At 54.8% G+C, this 24420-nt stretch overlaps 1 protein-coding gene and 1 long non-coding RNA gene across 4 annotated transcripts in view; one reads left to right on the plus strand and one right to left on the minus strand.

The window, feature by feature from the left end:
• PLXNA4 (plexin A4) overlaps nt 1–23553 on the plus strand; it is a 463197-nt gene extending 439644 nt beyond the window's left edge. For 2 of the 3 annotated variants that reach the window (XM_027101899.1, XM_027101898.1), the window contains exons 26-32: nt 4376–4479; nt 5006–5105; nt 6237–6427; nt 7711–7880; nt 11828–12040; nt 18547–18697; nt 20866–23553. In XM_027101899.1, the coding sequence (XP_026957700.1) occupies nt 4376–4479; nt 5006–5105; nt 6237–6427; nt 7711–7880; nt 11828–12040; nt 18547–18697; nt 20866–20961 (1025 nt within the window). In that variant the 3' untranslated portion in view covers nt 20962–23553. Of the gene's footprint in view, nt 1–4375; nt 4480–5005; nt 5106–6236; nt 6428–7710; nt 7881–11827; nt 12041–16195; nt 16429–18546; nt 18698–20865 lie in introns of those variants that run through there. The other variant, XM_027101900.1, reaches the window with a different exon arrangement.
• Nucleotides 7832–14905, minus strand: LOC113618089 (uncharacterized). The gene is made up of 3 exons (XR_003431881.1): nt 13534–14905; nt 11536–11692; nt 7832–11209 (listed from the first exon to the last, which is right to left on the minus strand). It is a non-coding gene; the product is annotated as an uncharacterized LOC113618089 (long non-coding RNA).
• Nucleotides 23554–24420: the final 867 nt, after the last annotated feature.

Below are 24420 nucleotides of genomic sequence, written 5' to 3' on the forward strand. Positions count from 1 at the left end.
TTTAAGCACCACGTTTCCTACTTTGATTATTTTGTATTTTAGAACTTGCTCTCACCATAAAATTATACCTTTTTTATTTTTTTAGAAGTTTATTAATTTATTTTTTCTGTGTTGGGTCTTTGTTTCTGTGCAAGGGCTTTCTCTAGTTGTGGCAAGCGGTGGCCACTCTTCATCGCGGTGCGCGGGCCTCTCACTATTGCGGCCTCTCTTGTTGTGGAGCACAGGCTCCAGGCGCGCAGGCTCAGTAATTGTGGCTCACGGGCCTAGTTGCTCCGCGGCATGTGGGCTCCTCCCAGACCAGGGCTCGAACCCGTGTCCCCTGCATTAGCAGACAGATTCTCAACCACTGCACCACCAGGGAAGCCCTATACCTTTTTAAAATAAACCATATTTAGGTGGTCCCCCCTCCCATTCCTGAGTCAGTTTCCCGACCGTTTGCAGTGACGCTGATTCTGTCCCAGCTCTTTTCTGATGCTGCTCCCGCACTTGGGAGCGGCAGGTTGCCGAGGGTGTCTGGGCTGTCTGTCTCCTTGGGGCTCACCTGCCGACAGGTGTGCGGCGGTAGAGTCGTGTCTCCTCCTCCAGCCTTCTGCTCGGGACCCTGGTTTGGGAGGTCAAGAGGACCCTGTGCAGGCTGGTGAGACTCTGCTCAGCGCCCCACGGGGAGGAATGGTGGCCCGGGGTGGGAGGGCAGACAGCTGGCTCTGAAATTGGTTCCTTGTGGATCAGCGGGGTTGACTCGGCCAGTTCTAACCAGCCTGGTGGGCGCCTCCTTCCCCCCTCATCCCTCCAGGTCAGTCCCTCCTAAAGCTTCCTTTGATGGGTCTGAGGAGAGATGGACTGGACTGGACTGGGGGCGGGGCGGGCAGAGGTTTGTTGCTGCAGAGCCTTAAGTGTCCTCAGCCTGGGGTGAGATGCTATACTTGTGTGTGCGTGTGTGTGTACGCACACGTGTGTGCCCGTGCACCCAGCTGCATATGCACACGCCACAAGGGTCAGAGCTGGTGAGGCGCCGTGCTCCCCAGGGAGCTCAGAGTATGCACTTGAGGGGAGGCAGCTACCCGCCAGCATCCCAGTGTGGCCACAGCCCAGGTCCCAGTCTGGCCGTCACGGCCCTTCCTCCACGCTCCCGACACTGGGTGGCTCACGCGCGTCGTTGGCATCGCGCCACAGAGCTCCGAGTTGTGATGACCTCCGGGTCTGTCTTCCCAACCTGTTTCTTTAATTTCCCAGTCGTAAAATCGGAAGAATGAGAGATAATCACTTCAGAGAGCTTTCACTTCGGGCAGTGGACGTGCCCAGTTGAGGTTCTGGAGTTCAGCTCTTCCTTTGTCCCAGGTTCTAACAGCGCGGCTCACACTTCACCTCTCACTGTAGCTCACTGTCTGCCCACCGTGGAGCAGCAACACACAGGTAGAAAAGCCTTTCACTGCTTGGAAAATAAGCCGCCGTTACTCGCTCACTTACTCTTTCCCTTCTTTGTCCATTCACTCTTTCACTGATGTATTATTCAGGTAATAAATACTCATCAGGTACTTACTGTGTCCCAGGTGCTGGGCTAGCCCTGCTGGTAGACATCTGGCAGCAGCATTTTTGTACTTCTAAGGAAAGCCATCATTCCTTGACTGCCCTGGGGGGAGCGTGGCCACACTCTGTCCTTTTCGGCTGGGGACAGAGATGGCAGACTGACCTTCATCTGCTTACATAATTACTGGACACGATTCAGAGTCAGGGCTGCTGAGTAGGGCTGCGCAGGCTGCGCACTGGACAACTTCAGGCCAGTTGTGGAACAAGGAAGTCCTGTCTCTCGCTCCCGAATTAGTCACCAGCTGTCACTGCTGAGTCCCCCAGGCTGTGTGGCTTGTTCAGATCCCCCTGAGAGGTGCTACAATGCCATCAGCAAGGGTGCCAGTGCAGCCGATAAACCAGAAAGCCCCCACGGCCTCTGCAGTGAAGGAGACTCCTCTTCCCTTGCGTCCGGCCAGTAGACTTTGTGTCCAGAGCTCGGCCCCAGCTCCTCCTCTGGCCCCCAGGTGGGGAATGCAGAACACTGCCTGCCTGCTGTACCCTCACCCATGCAGCCTCTGACTTACTGGCCCTGGCACTATTCACCAGGGAAGCGGGGAGACCCACAAGGCTTTATCTTTCAGGACCCACTGTGCGACTGGGACAAAACATACCACTGCCACATCCTTGGCCCCGGCTGGTCTTCACCAGAGTCCCTCTGTGCCACGTAGTTTGCTCTCTCACCAGCTGGGAGACATTCTGCTTATTTTCCCCTAGCCGCTCAGAAAACAGGCACCCATACCTGCCTGCATAAAATTTAAAACAAAAACAACATGACAACAACAAACAGAATGCTGCTGACCCCTTGCCCTCGTGAGGCATCTCCCCTTTCCTCTACCACCTTACCTGCCCCGAGGCCCTCACCTCCATGATCGTTCCAGCTGTGCCACCAACAGCACTAAATGATGGGCAACCCCCAGAGACCGCTCAAGGCTCTTCCGCTCCGGCGGACACGCGTGGCACCCTCGTGTTTCCATTCCTGGGACAGCCCGATGCTACAAGAAGCTCTAAACAGGCAGCAGACAAGCCCGGGAGCCGGAGGCAGGGACCTGGATGTTAGGAGCATCTCTGCTCCCCCTAAGGGCAGGCAGCTCCCTTCCGGGGTCTGATTTTCATCTGTAGCACTGGTCATGCCAAGGGCGCAAGGCAGGAAGGAATCAGTCCTGGACCCCCAGCTCAGCCTTGACAGGAGGGGAACAGAGGGAGGGAGGACAATATGTGTGTCTGCGAGCTGTAGGAAAAATCCAAGGCGGGGGTTAGACAAGGACTGCGGGTAACTCACTCCAGCCCCCAACCACATGCTGCAAAACCCGGTGCTCTTGCCTGTTTCAGAATTTCAGCATCTGTGAGGCGTTGAATGGGGTAGTGGCTGCCTGGAAACCAGACTCCTGGCTTCCTGGCAGGAACACGTTGTATTTGGATTGAAAAGGCCATTTTTCCTTTCTGCTGTGTGCGTGTGAACGTGTGTGCATGTGTAGATGTGTACGTGCCCGTGCACGAGAGCTGGCCTGTGTCTGGCATGCACCTGGGTCTCCATGTGCAACCAGTTCAGGGCTGGCATGTGCGTGCCTCCATCTCCGTGTGATTTGTACCGCGTGTGGCGATGAGGATTTGGTAGAGGAGAACCAGTCTCCTGTTTTCCCATGTGGGATCCGTCAGCAAGCCCGCGTGTTATAGGTGTCTGGGCCCATGAGGAGAACATGGGATGTAAGCGTATACCTATGGCATCAGATAATTAGGTGTTGGCTCCATCACCAAGAGGCTGTTATCCCCATCAGCTTTGTGGGGACGAGGCTGTTCTTGGGCATGAGAATAGGTTTTGCTGGTCCCGCTATACGCTTTTACTCAGTCTCCCAGCCAACGGTGGCCCACCTGCCAGCTTTCGGGTACGGGATGCACCCCTAGAACAGGAACGGGGAGCACAGTGACCGAATTTGCAGCCTTGGTCTCATTAGCTCCAAGACCTTACAATCAAGCAAAGAGTACGTGACGGTGATGACACCGCCTTGCATTTGCTTAGTACTTTCTTAAGTGCCTTCACCTGCCTTTTTCATTCAGCTAATAAGCAAAGACTTCTTGCAGATGTGGCCACTGTAAGGTCGGATCTTAACAAACGGCACCGCGAAACAGAGGAAAGCTTCAAGTGAGCTTTATTAGGGAGCGCTCCCGGGCGAGGTTCACTGGTGTGAGAGAAAGGGGCCAGAGAAGTCGCGCCTGGGCGAGGGTTGGGCACGATTTTATAGGGGAAGAAGGGAAAGGGGTGTGGTGAATCTGGGAGGGCGCAGGGTATTCCTTATTTGGTGGTCTCTTCGGGTATCGTGGCAATAGCTGGTTGCCGGTTGCATCAGTCTTGGGACAGTTAGTCCCGCCCCTCGAAAGGCGGGAAGGCTGGCCCGGGTTCAAAGTCCCCAGGTCAGTTCCTGGAACTGGGTGGTCCGGAATGTCTCCAGGGCAGTTTCTGGAACTGGGTGGTGCGGAGAATTTCGTTCTGATGCAACCTGTGAATCTGATTGTGTTCCCCTGCCTCAGGCCACTTGGCCTTACAGCCACTGCTGGGAACAGGTGGGCCACGGGGGTGATGTTATTCCTACTTCTGTCACGTAATTTGTTGGATGAGAACCAGAACTGGAATTCAGGGCCGCCCCCCCGCACCCGTGCTGAGAGCTTCCGCACCCCTCCTCTGGGAGTGTCTGCTAGCACCTGTCTGTCCGCGATGCACCCCTGAGAAGGTGCCGTGTACGTGCACTTCATCCAGGATCCCATGGGAGGCCCTGAGGCCCTCTCTGAGATGCAACTGCTCTCCCTACAGAGTGGCGACAAGGAAGTGGGGCGAGGATGATCCTGCAGGATGAAGACATCACCACCAAGATTGAGAACGACTGGAAGAGACTGAACACCCTGGCGCATTACCAGGTGAGGTGACCGTGGAGTGGAGAGGGGCTAGTGAACTGGGCAGCCAGGTCCCTGGGAGTCTCAGTCCTTGAATAGCAGGGCTGCCCTGAGGCTCTTACCAAGCCCTAAATCCACTTCTTCACCAGCACTGCACTTGCCCTTAGCGACCCGAAAACATGGCCCCCAGCCAGGAAACCCTGACCTCCTTGGAGATGGTTGCCAGGTGCATGCTTCCCACAGGGCATAGGCACAGACCCTGTGGTACCCGGAGTTTAAGGCTGGGTGCTCCCCCAGGGAAGCACCAAGACAGAGGGTGCTGGTGAGAAGCTCTTGCCAGAGTTGCTCCAAGAGTGAACCCCAACATAGACTACGATTCTGTATTCAGATCTGTCGTGCTGCGTCAAAGGAAAGCTGACAGCCTCCTTGGTCCCCTGGGTCTCGGTGAGGCACTGATTGCCCCTGAGGACCACGTTCATCCTGGCTTGTCCTGATTTCCTGGGGTGGCAGAGTTTCTGTGTCCAGGCCCTCACCTGCCTTTTCCCGGTAGGTGCCGGATGGTTCTGTGGTGGCTTTAGTGTCCAAGCAGGTGACAGCCTACAATGCCGTGAACAACTCCACCGTCTCCAGGACCTCGGCAAGTAAATACGGTGAGTTCACTGAATCATTCTGGGGAGGAGAGGATGCCCTGAGCAGCTGTTGTCATTGCTGGCAGCACTGCTGGAAGGCAGCAGATGCCCGGGATGGGGCACGGGGGTGGGGAGTGGCGGCGGGGGGGGGGGGAGTCAGGCAGGCTGGCCACCAGAGAGGAACTCTGGCCTGGAAAGGAGGCTTCTGGTTCCGGGCAGGGGCTCTGATGCAGGCGCAGGACCTTCATCCTCAAAAACAAGAAGAAAGTCTAACCTTCCTGAGCATCGTACAGTCTCTAAGATGCTTTCACACTCGTGATAACTCTTTATCAAACGTCAGGTTCATAATAATCAGTGGATTAAATAATTATTATTTCCCCCTCTTAAGCAGATTAGCAAATTATAACTCAGATGCACAGAGGCTAGATGACGTGTAAAGGTCACACGCTATGAAGCAGTGGAGGGAAGGTACAGACCCAGGTTTCTGCTCCTCGGGGTGGGGAAAAGGGCGCCGGATGTGGGCGGGAAGCCTGGAGTGCCTTCTTACCAGCAAAACGGGGATTGCAAAAACTACCAACTTCACGGGATGGTTCTGGAAAATATATAGAAGACAACCTAGAACGGTGCCTGCACACAGTGGGGCTTGCCTCTTCTCTTCCCGCTCGACTCTCATCTCACCACACCTCACGTTTCAGCAATTAAGTGGGAGGAACTGGTCCAGGCGAGAGGGGCGGATGAAGGTACACAGTGACAGGGCGATCACTAAGCTGGTCAGCCGTCGTTTGGGGAGACAGGATCCCTGCTCTTTCATTGGTCCTCAGCTGGCTGCACAGAGCACCCCCTGAGACTTGAGAGCTCTCATAAGGAAAGTGTAAAAAAGGACAAGCTTCTATTTTTACAAATTGAGTAGCAAGGGCTGGAGATGCAAGTGCAGGAGGGAGGGGAATCCGAGTGGGTGGAGGAGCCGCAGAGAGTTTCCGGAGGTGGTGGGAGAGCGCCCCAGATTCGGGAATGGACGGAAGCGAGGCAAGGTGACAGCGCCTGCAAATGCAGGAAGGATCGGAGTTGGCCTTGGCTGGAGCCGAGGTGTGTCGTGAGTGATGGGCCGGAAGGCTGGGTGGCCTTACCCGCGTGGGGTCCTTGCATTGGCAGAAAACATGATCCGGTACACGGGCAGCCCTGACAGCCTCCGCTCACGCACACCCATGATCACCCCTGACCTGGAGAGTGGCGTCAAGATGTGGCACCTGGTGAAGAACCACGAGCACGGGGACCAGAAGGAGGGTGACCGGGGGAGCAAGATGGTGTCCGAAATCTATCTGACACGACTGCTGGCCACTAAGGTATGGGACTTCAGACAGGGTGCGGGGCACCTGTGGGTTATGGGATGGGACTGCCTCACCTCACAGAAATGCCAGAGTTGGCAAATCCCTAGCACCTCTGCTGGTGCCCCCTCTCTCACCCATTCATGCACACGCTGCTGGTCAGCGCCGGTCTCTTTCCCAGCACAGAGCCTCAGAATCCTTCTCAACCCAGTGCTGCAGCCAACCCCACCCATACATCCGTGCTGGCATGCCGTCAGAAGTTTTGATTCCGTCCCTTCTCTTGCCCTCGCTCAGAGAGACACTAAGCACGTGTATTCATGGTCTTCTGCCACGCCTGACGGAAGAATGACTATTTCTCTGGGGTGTCGTGATGGGAATTGGGGCTCCATCATTGACTTTCCAGGCAGGCACCGTTTCTAATCCTGGTTCACGGATCCAGTATGGGTGGGGTTGGCTGCAGCAGTGGGTTGAGAAGGATTCTGAGGCTCTGTGCTGGGAAAGAGACCGGCACTGGCCAGCAGCGTGTGCGTGAGTGGATGAGAGAGGGGGCACCAGCAGAGATGCTAGGGACTTGCCAGCTGTGGCATTTCTCTGAGGTGAGGCAGTCCCATCCCAGTTAGTCCCTCACTCCGGAGACTGGCCTCAGCTCTGCTCTCTGCAGAGGCAAATGAGTAACTGTGCATTAGCCGGCGTGAATAATGCCTAAACAGAACCGGCAGATTGTGTTTGTCTGCTCTGAGTGACTGAGTTGTTCATTAGCATTTGTGAAAAGTGCTAAAATAACACCATCAAAGGGTGTTAAACCAAACCGAGTTGTTGGCAGAGGAAGGCTTCCTTAGGTCCAGTTATCGGTGTTGTATCTAGTTTCTACGTGCCGGGGAAATGTAAAGCTGCTCGAGACAGATGCAGGCGGGCAGGGGGAGGGTGCAGATTTCACATAGGCACTTGCAGGATTTCACCCAAGCAGGTGTGGCTGTGCGCTGTCCTCCCTTCCGCCCGCCATCTGGGAGGCCAGTCGATCTCAAAACCCAGCCTCAGGGCTTCCCTGACGGCGCAGTGGTTGAGGGTCCACCTGCCGATGCAGGGGACACGGGTTTGTGCCCCGGTCCGGGAAGATCCCACGTGCCGCGGAGCGGCTGGGCCCGTGAGCCATGGCCGCTGAGCCTGCGCGACCGGAGCCTGTGCTCCGCAACGGGAGCGGCCACAACAGTGAGAGGCCTGCGTACCGCAAAAAAAAAAAACCCAGCCTCAGAGCTCACGGGGCAGGCGAGCTGTGTCTGAACTTGCGCCCTCCTCCGCAGGGCACACTGCAGAAGTTTGTGGACGACCTCTTCGAGACCATCTTCAGCACGGCGCACCGCGGCTCCGCCCTGCCCCTGGCGATCAAGTACATGTTTGACTTTCTGGATGAACAGGCGGACAAACACGGTATCCACGACCCGCACGTCCGTCACACCTGGAAGAGCAACTGGTGAGTGAGGGGTGAGCAGAGGATGAATCAGGAGAGGCCAGCCTGGAGTCCATGAGCTCAGGCGGGCCTCAGGCCTTGCAGAGGGGGAGAGGGGCTGGGGTCCACCTTCCCAGCAGGGACTCTAAGCAGGTGCTCTCCTGGGGCCTTCATCTCCTCCCTGATTATTTGTGTGCTCACTTCCTCTCCCTTCCCTCTAGTCAAATCATCCTTCGTTCCTATCAGTCAGTAAACATTTAACCAACTAAATGAGCAAAAATGAACATGCCAGATGTGGCAGCCAGGTGGCTCTCACATCCAGGTCCCTCCCCTGTGCCTGACACTATGTTAGACCCTGAGGCTTCTGCCCTCCGTGGGCTGACAGTCACGGGTAAGAGACAGGAGGGCAGCTGTTCGGACAGAGAGGCACATGCGACAGTAGGGGATGCATGTGTGCAGCTAGCTGGATTGTAGAGGGGCAGCATCTCACAGCGACTCTTAAGTGGAGTTTGAAGCACGTCTAGGAGTGACCTAGGTGAACGAGGAGAGTTTCCATTCTATTCAAGAAGTGGTCTTCCCTTTCCACAAATCCCCTTCCCAAACTCCCTTTGGGGAAGGGACCGTCCCATAACTACTGTGTCTTTGAGACGAGGAGATCCTCTAAGTCCTAAATGACCCTCTAGGTGTCTCACCATGGTCCCCTCTCTCCTTTAACATACATATCATCCTTTCCCTTCATTTGTGTGTCAGTTGTGTTTTAGTGTGAGACTGCAAGGTCAGACATCAGTATTCAGCTCTTGTGATGGAACCTTGCAGAAAGCTGGGACTCGATAAATATTGATGAAGATGCAGGGCCAAGACGGTCTCTTCTTGAGAGTTCTACCTGGGATAAAGCTGCCTTATATTTGACCCCTTCAGTTCCAGAATCCCCTCCCATACACGGTCCCTGTCCTGGGGTGCTCTTCCCTAGAACATTCTTGCAAAGCAGCACGAGCCTGCTGCCCGGCACCCACCAACTGCTAGGACTGACATGGTACCAGGGCTCAGCCAGGTGCCCTGACAACCAGCCCCAAGCCCCAAACCAAAACCTAGATTTAGGCAGGAGTCAGCCTGTGGCACTGAAACGTTATTTAACGTAGGATGCTCTGGCTTCTCCTCTCTTTCACCTGAAGCATAGCGCATCGCTACTAAAATTGGGAAATCAGGCAGGTACAGAGCTTTGGGCCACAGAGCTGCAGAGTAGGGTTTGCTCCCACAGTAGTTCCGGGTGAGAGAGGCTCTTGCACCGTGGAGCTCTTGCAACTCTCTCTGAAATAAGACTCTCAGACTCTGGATTCCCCATCTAGCACAGTACACTGGGTGAAGGCTGTTCTCTCCTCTGAAAGGCCTGCAGGTCTTGTCCCTCCCAGTGCCTGCCTCTAGGTAAGACTGCATTGCGTTCTGCCCATCTTCTTAGCATGACTCTGCAGAGCTGTTCCAAGGGCATGCCCCTGATCTACGCAGTCTGCTTCTCTCTGCCACCAGGTCTTCCTACTTACCACCCCAGTTGAATGTCTGCAGCCTTCAGAATTCAAGGAGTGCCCTGCCCAGACCTTATCCAGGTGCTGGGAGAGCTGGTATTTCCAAAACATCTCCCCTTGATCTTGTAGCCCTTTACAAGTACATCCCCCTGAAATGGTATCTAAACCATTTGTTTTCAGCTCATACCTCCCGCTGGGGTAAGGTAAGGGCACCTCCAACGATGAGATGCCATAAAGTTCTTGGAGGGAGGGCAGAACCTTCTTTCCTGCCTGCTCTTCCAAGTGCCAGGTGTTACCGTAACAAGCTCCAGTGTCAGGGAAGGAAAGCGCAGGCAGTAGACAGCAGTACCAGCTCTCACCAGAGGACACGCTCCCCTGACCCTGATCGTGGCCGCCTGGGCAAGACGAAGTTAGTCCAGGAATTATGAAGTCTGCATATTGACTTAAGAGTTAATTGTCCCTGATTGAAAAGAGATTGTTTCTTTATTCCTAGCCAAAGTTGTTAGCTCACCCTCTCCCCTACTACCTTCCTCCACATTCCCCTGCCTTTTCTCTTTTAAATAAACCTCCTACCCATTTAGCCTGAGTGGCTGCAATCAGCCAGAGATCAGTGCCACCGCTAGCGTTAACAGCATGCGAAACTCTCCTTAGGCAGGAGCTGCGGTGGTTCCCCTGATTTGCCTGCCAGCACAACTGGCTGGAGGAAGGGGAGTGTTGGGGAGAAACAACCATGCAGCAAACATGGGCTCCCAGAGTCCCTTTCCAGGTGGGACTTCCGGAAACGGGCAGCTGTAGACCGGAGATTTCATCAGCTGGGCAGCCGGGAGTCCTTCATCCGGGGCTCTGAGCCCAGCTCTCATGGTCTCCCCTGGGCAGTTGCAGTGACCCTGACTTTCCCCTGAGTGTCAGAACTTTCTGTACCGTCCCTTTATTTCCTCTTCTGGATTTCCCAGGATGAAACAAGTGCATCTTACCATTGTTAGACCTCGCTGCTGCCCGCACTGCACGCTTTGTGGGAACGTAGTAAATACTTGTTGACTGACTGGCAGTCTTGAGTACGAGGCCCTGCTGTATTTTAGCCTTTGTTGTATGTACGTGCTGGCTGCTGGGAGATACAACAAATATAGAAATCTTGTCCTTGCTGGATTGAAATCATGTAATTCAAAAGAATTTAAGTTGTAAGAGGCAAGCCAAACACACGCAAACATTGTAACTATTATTACCAACCTTGAGGACGGCAGCCAAGCAACAGCAGAGCATCAGGGCACATAGCAGGAGGGGACGGTGTGGAGGCAGAGGGAGGGAGATGCGTGGTCCCTGGCTGGGTGCCACCCCATTTCCTGACCTGCGTCTCCGCAGGCTGGACGGAAGCCACGGAATCTGAGAGCCAGCAGAGTACAGTCAAAAGGGGCAGGTGGGCAGGTTTTGCCCCATGCCTCGGGACCCTTTCTAGCGACAGACAGGTGGCTCCGGTAGCAGACGGCGCTGCAGGTTCCATCTCCTCTTTGTCTTTGGCTCACTCCCCTTCGGCAGTACCTTCCTCCCCTCTTCCTTCAGCTTTTCATCTGCATCTCTAATACTGAGACCATTAAGCGTCGTCCTCTCTGGGAAGACTTTCCAGATAACGCCTCTCTGGGTAGACTTGCTCACACCTCCCTGGCTCCCACACTGGACCCCACCCATCCTTCAGGTCCAACACCCAAAGTTCATGATTGCACGTCTGACATCACCACGAGCCCAGCGGTATGCAGACTTCTGCAGGACAGGGGATGGGTCTTATTCACACTGGACCCCCAGTTGCTAGCATAGCTCCTGGTATACAGCAGGTGCTAACTGGAAGAAAGTGAGGGGAAGGAGGGAACACAACGGGGCAGGTGAGAGGCCGGGAGTGGGGTCTGTTCAGCCTGCCCGCTTAGGGATGGGAATCAGTTAGCTCCACTTGGAACTGTTCAGTGCCAGGGCTCTCACCATGTAGGAATAAGCCCATACGACCAGGCAGGAAGGGCGTGGCTTCTTCCAGTCATACAGTAGAGGGCAGAGAATAAGATACAAAGCCCAGGTTCCAGGCTATTTAAGGTTTGCCAACCAGACATGCCTTGCATCTGTGGCATAGGGGGCAGACAGTGGAATAGAGAGTCAGAAATTCCATTTTCTAGTACCTGTCATGGCTGCCTCGGACCCCAAAGCCTTGTGTTCTCAGGGCAGATGGTGAGTCCTGTGGTCCAGGCTGGGCGTCGAGCCCTCCAGTGCCCATCAACGCTGTATCTCTGAACAGATTGTTCAACCTTGCTGATCTCCACGTCCCCGGAAAGTGAACTGATGACATAGAGAAGGCCCCTCAGAACCCTTGCTTCCCAGCCTTTTCTCTTTCTCCAGGGAACTCTCTAGGTCAATGTCCAGTGCCCCCTGCCCCCCAGCTCCCTTGACCATCTGCCTCTTCCCCCCACACAGCCTGCCCCTGAGGTTTTGGGTCAACATGATCAAGAACCCCCAGTTTGTGTTTGACATCCACAAGAGCAGCATCACTGACGCCTGCCTGTCGGTGGTGGCCCAGACCTTCATGGACTCCTGCTCCACGTCAGAGCACCGACTGGGCAAGGACTCCCCCTCCAACAAGCTGCTCTACGCCAAGGACATCCCCAGCTACAAGAACTGGGTGGAGAGGTGAGTGCTGGGCCGGGGAGCCCAGGTCGGCCCCGGGCCGCAGCAGGCACCTTCCCTGGTGGAGGTGGGACCCCTTCCTTCCCCTCCGCAATGGGCAGGGCTTGCAGACTGGTCCCACACGAAGCCCCAGCCTGCAGTGGTGACACCCACAGCCCAAGGACCCAGTACTGTCAGCTGAAACAAGAATGGGACATGGCTAGATGTTGCCACTGCGCTCTGCTCCCCTGCATGGAGGGCCCAGCTCTTTCTAGGCCCAGGAAGGAAATGGAGTTCCCTGCTCTGATGCCCACTAAAAAACGAAAAAAGAAAAAAGACAGACTCCAAGGGACCGAATAGCATCCTGCCACAGGCGGGCTGCAGGCCTGTCCCCATCTGCCCCTGTCCATCTGGCAGTTCTTCCAGTGGCCTGTGGGGACGTCCTGGTCACACTGAACAGCTTCGCACAGTCCCAGTCCCCTGACTCTCAGCACGATGAACTCTTGATGCCCAGGCCCTTACGGTGCCTTCCCAGCCACAGTGGCCCTAACCTAATGCAGTCTCAGCCGTGCACCTGTGACGGGAGGGCCACCTGTACGCTGTGCAGCTGGGTTCCTCTTGGTACAAAGCTCACTCACGGTAAAGAACATTCGTGGCTTGTCTGGGCTGTATCAGCTCCATATGCCAAACGCCTGAGCTAAACAACCAGCTGCAAGTCTATTCATTCATCACAGGAGCTCCGGAATACAAGAGGACAGGCTTTATAACCTCATTTTGTGCCCATGAAGGTGAAGAACTATACGTACAGAATGGTTGAGTAATCAGTCCAAGATGACTTAAGTGGCCAAGAGAAAAGCAGATCCCCAAATTCAGCTGACTCCCAAATCTCTTTTCTACAATTTATGATCCTTTTAGACAGGGCTTTTGCCAACCCACACGGTGTCTGTGTGAATTAAGGCAGGTGCCCCTTCCTACCAGACGATGTGGCCCCATGCCAGGATGCCTGGTTTGTTGAGTGACAGGCTAGCCGTCAGTCCTAGCTCACCCTCTCAACCAAGCACCTTTGTGCAGTGCACGACCTGCACACCTCTACGTGGCGGTCTTGAGTTTAGAGTCCCTCTCTCTTCTAAGTAGCTTAAAGATAGGAAACCTGGCTGGAAACTCAGATTTGGTGCTTTTTTGAAGAGTCAGAGACCAGAAATTGTTCTTGACTGAGACAAAATGAACAATATGGTTTCACCCATGGAAGAGAGACAGTCTCCATCTTTATAGTTGAAAATTGCCTTCCCTTTTTACAGAGGGAATAACCGAGAGTGGGGTGGGATCCTGGCCACCCCAGTAACATGGTTCTGCTGGAAGAATTGCATTTTGTTCTCCCCCTCCCTCTGTTCTTTGATATCTCCCCCACCCCTTCCTGCTGGTACATGTGGTGGGCTTCCAGCCTCGGCTGTCAGAGAGACAGCTCACTCTTTTGTCCTCGTATCTGATTGTGTCTGAGTTACCAAAGAGGCTCTTACCTCCCCCTGCGTCGACAGTGGCTCATTCTTCTGACAGCAGAGCCGCCAGGAGGAGCAAGCTCTCCTGTGTGGTCAGCTGGCTCTTCAGCAGAGAGAGAGAAGAAAGAGGCAGCAGCTGGGCTCTGGTTATCCCTGTCCCAGTGCAGTGTCACTGCAATGGGACCTCGGGCAGGGAGGGAGAAAGCCGGGATGTGAAGGGCTGGGAGCATTTATGAAACAACTGTGTAGAGGATACTTCCCCAGAATGGCCCGGTTAGTCAGGGCTAATGGTCTCCCTTTCACGTGGTGCTAAATGAGATTCGTGCCACACAGCTGCTATAGCTCACAAGTAACCCCAGTCCATCTGGTTATTTTTAGGAGTGCCTTGATGGTCTCCATTTCTTATCCCACCCGTTTCTTAACAACCAAAGGCACTCTCAGGAAAGTCATCTCTCACTTGCTTGGGGTCCCAAATCATTTCTCCTCCCCTTCTGGGATGAGGGTACAAAGACAGAGGGGTTGGGAAATAGCACAGCTAGGTCTGGAGATCAAGCCTAGAGTGCTTCTTCCCTCGGTGGTGAGTGGATCAGTTCCAGTCTCCCTTCCCGAGGAGGCTGGCCTCTGAGCTTGTCTGCTGCTGGGAAATGAAGTCCGGCAGCACAGAGCTTGCTCAGGACCCACAGCCAGCCTGCTCACCCACCTTGGCCTGCCGAGGGCACGGGCAGCCTCCAGTTCAGAAGAACGATGGTAGAAGGCCCTTTTCTTGTGGCCGGGGCTTGCCCACTTCTGATTTCGATGTTCAGTTGCTATGAGCGTGCAGACAGCACACACAGGGCCCAGGCTCACCGCCTCAGTGCCGTAGAGCATGCCCTGCGCACATCTGGGGGAGGGCCTGCTGTCCTCACAGCTGAGAAACAGGGTTTATTCTGGTGGCCCTCTCTATAGGGGGGTGGGAAGCATACGGCTTCAGGAGTCCTCACTAACTCTGTTGGTTGAGCAGCCCAAGTCACTCTATCATACCTAAGCAGGCTTTACCTCCTAGAAGTTCTTCATCCACCCGTCCCCCCACCATCCCCTCATCCCACATCCCTCCCATCCTTCTGCTTGTCCTCTCATCCATCCTCCATCCCATTCCCGCCTCCAAATACCTTGCAATGCTTGTGGTTGGTGGCCTCACTGCAGACTCCCAGTCTTTGCTGCCTCCATTCCAAGTATTAGGGGTTTTGCTTACGGCCACATCTAGTAAAAGGGAGAAGAATCTCTTGGTTCCGCGGTAGCAACCAACTGCTACCCTCATCTTAGACAGCAGAACTCAACAGTGTTGTCACCAGACTGGTGTGTCATGATCAGCAGAAATTTCTATTTCACTGTCAACAGCAGTAACGGTTTCATGTTAGAGTGGTTGCCTCTCATTTTAAATTGGAATTAACCCCGTGGCAACGGCAGCCTCCCTCACCTGCAGGCACAGGTTTTCCACATAGCAGTGAATGGAATGGAGCCACAGTCGGGCCCCTGGGAATTGGACCGGGGCATGCCACTCGCTGGGATGCCATCTCTCACCTGTGTCACACACGAAACAGGCTAGGAATCTTAAATATTTAAAAATGCCTCCTAAAGAAGCCATCCATTCCAAATATAAAACTTGTGACAGTTCACCCCGGGAGCAATACTGGAGGTGAAGTATGGACATCTCATTAACTTACTCATCCATGGTGTCCATCGTGGGCGCACTGGACACTCGGGATGGATTAGACTTGATCCTTCCCTTGTGGCCCTCATCATGGTCAAGGAGGACACACAGAAGCCTCAGCAAGCCCTGTCAGCTGTGGGGGATCAGGGAGCAACGTCCTGATTCTCCTGGGCCTGGGGAGGTCAGTGAATGAACACAGAGGGAAAGACTTTTATGCAGGAGCTTGAAAAGTAAGTATCTGTACATCAGAGCCTTGGGCTCTAAATGTCCTTCACGTCTGCACCTTCATCCTTGAGGTGTTTGAAGGGATGAGGATACTTTGTTCTTCTCTAAGAGTCCAGGGCATTGGAGACCACCTTCTCAATCACTGGGGCCATCCTAAAGGCAGAGATGGGGTGCCCACCATCACACACTGGGTGCATCTCACAGAAGCACATGAATGTAAAACACTGCAGACTGGGCAACAGCAGAGAATCCGGCTCTCTGGGGCCCTGCAGCTCCTGAGGACCAGCATCAGGACCACAGTGGGGCTGGCATCCCACCTGGTTCCCTTCTGGAGAAGGGCTCGCCTGCAGGAGGACATCCCAAGGGAGCAAGTTCAAGCACAGGAGCCCAGGCTGACCTTTCCCTTCCTCACGGCACAGCTAGCTGATAAGAGCACTCGTGTGAAGTTCATTAATGGGACATAATTGCATTCTTCACAATCAATAAGGTGCTCAGCGACAGAGCCCAGCGCAGAGCCCCAGCACAGCAGGCGCTTGAGAGGAAGCAGCTGTGCACACAGTGCAGCGATGCCAGAGCAGCAGGGCCACTGTCAGGCTCAAGGGTGTTGGCCAGGGAGTGGGGCTGGGCAGAGCCCTGGAGAGGAGCAGGGAGAGGTCGAGGCAAGGGCAGCAGAGACCTGCAGGGGGGATGGGCCCACTTAGCTCCAGGCAGGGCTTGGGGTGAGGATGGGCCGAATGTCAGCAGACCTCAAGCCCCACACTCCTCTAGGACATCAGACTGCCCAGAGCCACTCAGCTCAGCCATTTAGAACTTGCTGAAGGTGAGGACGTGCGGTCGATCCACTCGTAGGCTTGTGTGTGGCACCGACGTGCACTGGTCCCATCCAGCGCCCTCTGCACACAGGCAGCAGAGGAGGGGCGGGTTGCCCCGTGCAGACCTGACCTCACTATGAGCGGGAATCACGCAGAGCACGTCCAGGCCGGCTGCCCCCATGACTGCAGGTGAGGAGTTAGACCCCTGCCCTCCCACACTCCCCTCTCAACCCCACCTCACACCCTCTCCCTCTCTTTCTCACACAGACTCATTTTCTGTACATCCTCTTTGGAGCAAAGGACGGGGCTTTTAGTGCGGTAAAGGCAGGCCATTGCGAAGGGACAGAGTGCCGGGCGACTGCTGTTTCCCGTGAAGACGGTGGTCCCTAACCTGGGCTCGGAGGCCCCTCACAACCATTAAGGTCGCAGTAGGAGGCCTCATGCTATTTGCAGAAAGCCTGACAGAGCCGTCCACCTACCTGTAAGGTTTCAGGAGCAGCTAACAGGAAGGGCAGGAGTCTTTGCTTCTGATGATGGTCACGTCCCATCGGGATCCTGGGGTTTTCCTCGCAGTCAGTAGGTCTGGCTGTCGGTGGTGACAGAGTGAAACTGTCTGGAGGAAACTCTGGGCCCAGCCATGTTGCCAGAGCTACGTCTGGCCGCTGGCCGTGACACAGAAGTGAGAGGCTCGTTTGTTCCTATTTCCTCCCCCCATATGACCTGTGGACGTGACCCTTTGCCGGACAAATGTATTTGCTCACTAGGCATGGAGTCGCGAGGGGACGATGGCACAAATCTTAGGAGTGGCGAGGTTGGGGCCACCACTGACGCCCTGGTTCTCTGCTATCAAAGGGAACATTGCATTTTTTGCCTTCCAGAAATAGAGGCAATGCATCGAGTCTCTCCCTGGAACTTTAGCACCTGGGATGTCATTACCTGGAACCCTGGGGACCCTAAAGATGTTTTGGGGTGGGATTCAGGCCTAGAAGAGAGTGGGCTCTTCTGGGATGGAACAGAGGAACCAAAATGAAACAGGACAAGGAGCTGAGGGGCCCAAGGGCTCTGAAGACGAGGGAGAGCAAGGGAAGAGAGGACCCCACACTGAAATAACATTGTGAAGAAAGGAAGTCCAAATGAGCCGGAGGCAGGACGGCCTCCGTGCAGGGCTGTGGCTCCAGTAGGGCGGCCAGCCCACCCCTTGCCAATCCTTGCCGGCCTGGGGATGCCCTGGCGCAAACTGACCTGTCGTTCACGCAGGCCCTTGAGCATGATGCTGGAGTAGCGCACGAGTGCCACCTCTGATCGTCTGCCACCCAGCTCCTGGGCACCTAGGGGCAGAGGTGAAGGTGGGCACAGGACTGAGAGGTTCATGGTCAGCATGGTAAGGGATGCAGAGGGAGAGATGCAGGGCTGAGGTCCAGGGTGAGAATGAACCAGAGCCTCTGAGAATACTCCCTCCACTCACCTGATCAAGGCTTGAGTTCTGGGAACCCAAGGCCTGTCATTGTCACCTGCACCTTCCCAGGTGAGAGTGACTCTCCGAAAACTTTGTTCCCCAGCTGCCTCACCTGCCTCACCCTAGTCCCCGCCCTGGTGACTGTCCCCGCCACCCTCCTCTGTTCTAAGCTCCCAGGCTCGGGCAGTCACCGTGGGCTGAGCTGGGACACCACAAGGACTCCCGAGCGTGCTGCCCTACGGCCCTGATGCTCCCCCGCCTTTGCAGGTGCCTGGTCTCTTCCCCGTAGCCCACAGCCGAAAGCACCTGTCTTGGGGGGCACCGGGGCCCTTCAGTGCCTCATTAGGAAATGACACAACTCCCCTCTGGTGGGAGAGTTGGGGTTTGCTGCATAAAATGTCAAACTTCAGAAATTAAAAATGTAAATGTTGGCATCTAATTAACCAGTTGACAGGAGTGCACAGCTGCAAGTGACAGTGACTGATTGCCTTCTGCCAGCCTCTCCCCGCAAGCGGCCCCCAGCCCCACCCTTCTCCTGGCTAACCTCAGAGAGGGGGGGCATCAGGGCAGGGCAACTGCCTAGAAGAGCCTTCAGGCCCCATGGAGGGGATGTCTTGCGTCTGTGGGAGGGGGAGTTAGAAGGACACACAAGGCAGACTGGACCACTCTTCCGGGAGCCGGGAACAAAGCCAGTGCAGGCGATAGTCGCTCCTTCCTCCTGTGCCCACCCTGTCCACCCTCTGATAGTGTCTGGGTCACCCTCCGAACCCGCTGGCCCCAGACCCGGCGCTGGGAGTTTCCATCTCTCCTCTGCCCCGCACGCACGGTTCCTCACTGTCGTGCCTCGGCAGGTACTACTCGGACATCGGGAAGATGCCGGCCATCAGTGACCAGGACATGAATGCCTACCTGGCTGAGCAGTCCCGGATGCACATGAACGAGTTCAACACCATGAGCGCGCTCTCCGAGATCTTCTCCTACGTGGGCAAGTACAGCGAGGAGGTGAGCCCTGCCCTGCTCGGGGCCCGCTGGGAAGGACTGGGGCAGAGACCCAGAAATCCCTGCCCGGAGCAGCCTCTGTCAGACACACCCCTCCCCCACGTCTGCTGGGGAAACTCTACCACCCAGGGCTTGAGGGCTGTGCTCTAAAGACGGATGCTAGAAACATAGCAGTCTATCAGTTCTACATTAAGCCCTGTTCTTTTCAGATATACAGCTCAAGTATCTCTCTTGTTTTTTTCTCTTTATTTTTTATTCCCTGCTGTTCCCTCTCCTTGATTTTTTCCCTTTCTCTCTCTGATCTAATTATCTTTAAGCAAGTAGTTCCCCACTTCCATGGGCAGGTCATAAGGAAAAGAAAAGAAAAGAATAGGATAGGATAGGATAGGATAGGATAGAATAGAATAGAATAGAATAGAATAGAATAGAATAGAATAGAAAACAAGATGATAGGGTAGGAGAGAATCAGAACAGAATAGATACAGACCAGAGCAGAATGGAGTCTATTTTTAGTTGCTGCATTCCCTAGTAAGGAAACTTCATCTGGGGTCATTGCCCCTGCAGACACTGCCTTCTTTCTGGCCAGCACAGAGGTGCCCATGGTTTTCTTGGTCATACCGGTATAGACCAGGTAGGTTCAGAATCCAGGCTCCCCATGTCTGAGCAGCAGCACAGCTGCCTTGTGAGTGGAAGGTAGTAACAGGAGACGAAGCCAGGGCCCCGGGTTCTCTGCTTCCTCCCAGCCTCACTCCTGAGGGAGGGTCTAGGCACTCTGGATTAAGGAAGGAGCCCCAGCAGGGCCCAGGGCCTGGTGTCCACAGGCCATGAGCAGTATAATGCTGTGAACCTCAAGTGCAAGGAAAGTCAGTGGTGGGTCCTCTAGGGGAGGGACCCCAAAGCCAGCCTACGGGCCAGTGCTAATCCAGGGCAGTTTCCACCTGTCTGTGGCTGCGTGACAAGTGAGGACAATGTACAGTAGGCCAATATATGAGTGCCACTGTCTCATCTTGGAAAGGCCTGTCCCTTAGTCTGCAAGTTCACTCGTCTACGGTTAGTATTAAAACGTCCCATCTTTATGAAATGTGGGGGCCAGTCACTGGTGGTCCTCGGCCAGCTAAGAAGTTGGCAGCTTGCTTGGTCTCCCCAATTAAAAATTTATTAACTGGGCCAGGACGTCCAAAGCTCTGGGACCCTCCCTTCAAGCCTTCAGCCTCCTCTCCCCTCGCTGCTCCCTCAGACCCCAGGACCCGTAGAGAGCAGCCCTGCTGTCACGTGCCCCTGCTGGAGCCAGCATTGTGTGATGGGCGCTCCCGTGTCACGTGACTTTATCCCCTCTCCTGGAGCAGCCCGAGAGGGAGTCACACGTCCCATCTCATTGTACCCATGAGGAAATGAGGGCTCAGAGGTTACATGTTTTGCCCCACATCACCCGGCCAGAAACTGGTAGAGCCCTTGTTCAATCCTACAGCTCCTGAGTCTGACCCAGCTTCGAATACATATTCCTTCATGTGTCCACAATTGCTCTGTCACCGTCCTCTGCCACCCATGTCATCTCAGCAAAGGCTGTGTAGACACTGTCCGTTGGGTGTCAATGACCAGTAAAGCTTAAGACATAACTCTCCGAGGGATACTGGTTTCTTAACAGGCAAAGGGGAGCCAAATAACTTGCTAAATGTGGAATTTCAGGCCTTGGGTTGTGGACGAGGAAGACGTTCCTTTTTCACGGTGCGGGGGTGGTGGTGGTGGAATGTCTTGGTATCGTGAAATCATAGTCACCCCGAGACAGCACCATACTTTCCACTGGGCATGGACCTGTTTGCTGTCTAACCTCTAGGTAACTGCAGCAGCCTGGCACAGGTGTCGTCTGCCCACTCTCAGCTGTCTTCCGTGGGCAGTGAAATGTACACGTGTTCAGACGTGCTGGTGCGTGCGCTGGCATCCTGTGCTCACTGACACCTGGGTGCCCACACGTTTGTCCCCTATGCCCGAGGGCTGCCCCGCGCCTCCCCACACCGTCACCCAGGTTGTGTGGCTCCCCTGCCACCTCGTGTGGGCCGCTTCACCTGCACACATCCTCCCAGACCCTCTGACCACGCCCTGTCTGCTGTACCCTAAGAACACAGACACACACACGCAAACTAGTGACCGCCCCGTTCTTGGCTTTTCAACAGATCCTTGGACCTCTGGACCACGATGACCAGTGTGGGAAGCAGAAACTGGCCTACAAACTAGAACAAGTCATAACCCTCATGAGCTTAGACAGCTGAGAACCGTCCTTCCAGGCACCCCCTGGAGGGAGGGACACACCAAGCCGTGCCTCAGTCTAGATTATCATCTTTACCAAGTGCAAGTTCCGACTGGCGTCAGCAGCCTCCCCCGAGCAGCGCTATCTCTCTCTCTCTCTGCCTGTTTCTGTCTCCCTCTCCTTCCTGGATCCCCTCTCTTGCAGTTGCTCTACCAACATGATTGAGCCAAGCCACCGACCCTCAGTTAGTCCAGGATGCCCCCCCCGCCGTGAGGGACCTGGTGACCAGAAGACGTCAGAGGGGGCCCTCCTTCCCCGCTGACCCCATGCGTCAGCGGCAGGGCCCAAATATGGATGAGGATGAAGGATGTTTCTGTACTGCTACTTCACCTTCCACGTTTTGATAGCCCCGCCTTGAGCCGAACGCTGGCCTGCGGATGAGGCAGTGAGCTCTGTATTACCTTCACTGGGAAGACGTCTCCTGGCCCAGGTTTCCATCTCCAGGGGGTCTGTCAGTGGCATGGTCCCTCTGCAACTGTGAGAAGAAAGGCTGCACCTCCTGCATGTGGCTGGAGTGGGGAGCGTGACGCGTCGTGGGGTGCCTCGCAGGCTGTCTCCCACTTGTTGGGTTGGCATCCAGAGGCCTTTTGGTTCCCTTCCAATCTTCTTGGAGCCTTTCCAAGTGCCCATAGGGCCCTGCCTGCCCAGTCTCCTCCCGGCCTGTGGAAAACCAGACAGGAGAAAGAAGAGCAGTTACAGCCCACTGTGGAGATCCTCCCAACCTCCCAATCTGGCTCACAGCGGCAGGAACGTAACACGTAGAGGGAGAGAAGAAGAGAGAGAGCTGCATCCACCCTGGAAGCAGAACTGGCTGTTTTCCGTTTGCCACCACGTGCTAGCGAATCACCACCACAGTCATGGGTCTGATCCCTTGCAGATCCCCGAGTGCCGTCTAGAGGACACACCTCCATCCTCCTTGGTCATCGCTCATCAGGGGTCAAGGTAAAATGCCGAGTGCACCTGGGAGATTCTACCTCCAGCTCTCTCGGTGGCTCCCATCCCCACTATCCTTCCTGAGAACTCTGTAGAAAGTTGGGGCAGACAGCCTCGCCCCGGCTCCCTGCAGAACCTGGTGCCGTTGCAGATGCAGATGCCTTTGTCTCTGGACTGTTCAGACCTCCTTGGGAATTATTTCATCAACATCTCAGCTGTCTCTTTAGTCACTCTCCTCCCTCAGCTCTTTGGCAGTCATCATGGAAAGAAACACGCTCAAGCACAGCCTCGCAGAGACAAGCCAAAATGCCAGCCCAGCTCAGTCCCGGGTTTGTCGTGTTTGGGAAGGAGCGAAGAATCAAGAGGAAGGACCTGGCTGGAAAAGGGAGGAGGGACGTACAGCTGACCTTGGCTCTGGCGTCTGTTCCTCCATCTGTCCTTCCATCCACGGGTACATCATTTTAGCCAGCCAGACGAATGTGTGCTCAGACATGTGTCCTAGGTGAGCAGGGGCTATAGTGAGAGACTGTCTGACGGAGGATCGTGGAAACCTATAACCTTGAAGGGACCTTAGACACCATCTCCATCTGTSGTCCAGTCTCYGCCATAGACTCGCCCGGCAGCCCTGGTGTGGAGTTTGTGCACCACTCTGGGARGCAAGCAGCGGCAGCATCTCAGGTGGGGTTGGGGACAAGGTTCCACAGTCCCGTCTTCACTCCCCGAGCATCAGACATCCTCCCCTGCCATCCACTCCACAGGGGCCCCACGTGGAAAGAGGAAGGAACCATACCATTTCCAGCAACATCTGTGGAGCACCCTGTGCTTAAAGAATGCTAGCCCCTTTGGATATGAGTACGTGTGTGTGTGTGATCTCACGTGCACATGCGTGTGTGTGTGTGTGTGTGTGTGTGTGTGTGTGTGTGTGTGTGTGTGTGTGTGTGTGTGTGTGTGTGTGTCTGCCCCAGGAGTAGGCAGAGAGCTCAGAAAGCTTTCTTGTCCTATCAGGGTGATTTGAAGCATCTCCCTTCCTGCCCTTGCTCGCCATTCATTCTGCAACTTCGGGACATTTCAACACTTGTTTTCTGTGCTGAGTGCAGAGGGGTGAGGTCACCTCTCCGTAGGAAATCAGGGTGGTCAGTGGCCAAGGGGATCCTGGACAGGACTGGAGGCCGGGCCGTGGTGACGCAGAGCAGGGCACGATGTGGCGTCGAGCAGGACGAATGATGGGCAAAATACAAGTAACCTAACGGACGGGAAGAGGAGAATGAAAAAATATGCATGTCAGGGGGGAAAAGCATAACCAAAGGTTTTGGCAAATGAAGTGGCAGGTGAAGAAGCATGGAATTTCTACCCTTGATCATTTGATTTCCTCCCCAGAAGCCACAAGCCCTGGCAGGCCAGGAAGGAAGCAAGCCGGAGGAGGGCTGAGGAGGCACCCGGGCCGCTAAAATATTTTTGCACATGTGAAGGGGTTGGGGAGAAGGAAGACACAAACATATTTAACACAGATGTGCTGAATGGAAGCTGAGTGTAAGTATGTGTGTATGAGTGTGTTTTGAATTATTTTTTAAGTTTTGCACAGTTAGAGAAAAAAAATGAACAAGTAGGAAAAAGACTGTTATCATGGTTCTGCTGAAGCTTTTCTTTTTTTTACCGGATTATTATTATTGTTTCGTTGTCGGTACAAATTTTTTTCCCCATGTCTTTGTTGTAAGAGAAACTTCAGTCACCTCGGGAGAAACGTCAGGAAGAAAGAGGGGAGGCGGGCGGACAAGTTTCCACGCCCTCCGCGTCTCTCCTGGGGGAGGGGTTTGGGGCGGGTTCTGTTTTAATTGGTGGGGTGGGTTGTGGGGTGGGTTGTTTCTGGCGCTCTGTTTGCCCAAAGTCTCTGTGACCTGCTGGGGGGATGGAGAAATAGGATCGAATTTCGCAGCGTCACAACCCATCTTCCCCATAAGAGCTCTTTTTCCTTTTACTGTTTGTTTTCCATTTCTTTCGTTTGGATTCTTGGCGCACGTGTGATACGTTTCAAAGTAAAGACAAGGCAGCGTTGTCAAAAAGCCTCTCTTCCCCCCAGATCTTCTTTCCACACCTCCCCCTTGGAATGCCCAACCTCCTCCTGGCAGGCCAGAGACCCCATGCTGGCCAGTATGTGCCAGAGAAGGGCCTTGGGCAGACTGGGTCCTCTGGAAGGGAAGTCTCTTCAAGGCCCCGCCCCGTGTCAAAGTTAATGTTCAGGGTCACAGTTCTGTTGAAGGTGGGACCTTTATCTGACTCCTTGAGTTGTGGGCAGAGAGCAGGGGAGAAAAGGCCATGTCTCCTCACCTCCCTTTCATCCCATCTCTTTCACTCTTTCAACCCCTTGAAACCACCAGGGTCCAAAATGGTACCAGGAGATCACACAGTCGAAATAACTGACCTAGGTGAGGTAAGGAGTCTGAATGTTGAAGTGAGATGGGATGGCGCCGGGAATGGCGAGGGGGAGGAA

This window comes from Aethalodelphis obliquidens, unplaced genomic scaffold (genome assembly GCF_003676395.1).
Source record: "Aethalodelphis obliquidens isolate GAN/ISIS:26980383/991018 unplaced genomic scaffold, ASM367639v1 scaffold5, whole genome shotgun sequence".
NCBI classification, from domain to species: Eukaryota; Metazoa; Chordata; class Mammalia; order Artiodactyla; family Delphinidae; genus Aethalodelphis; species Aethalodelphis obliquidens.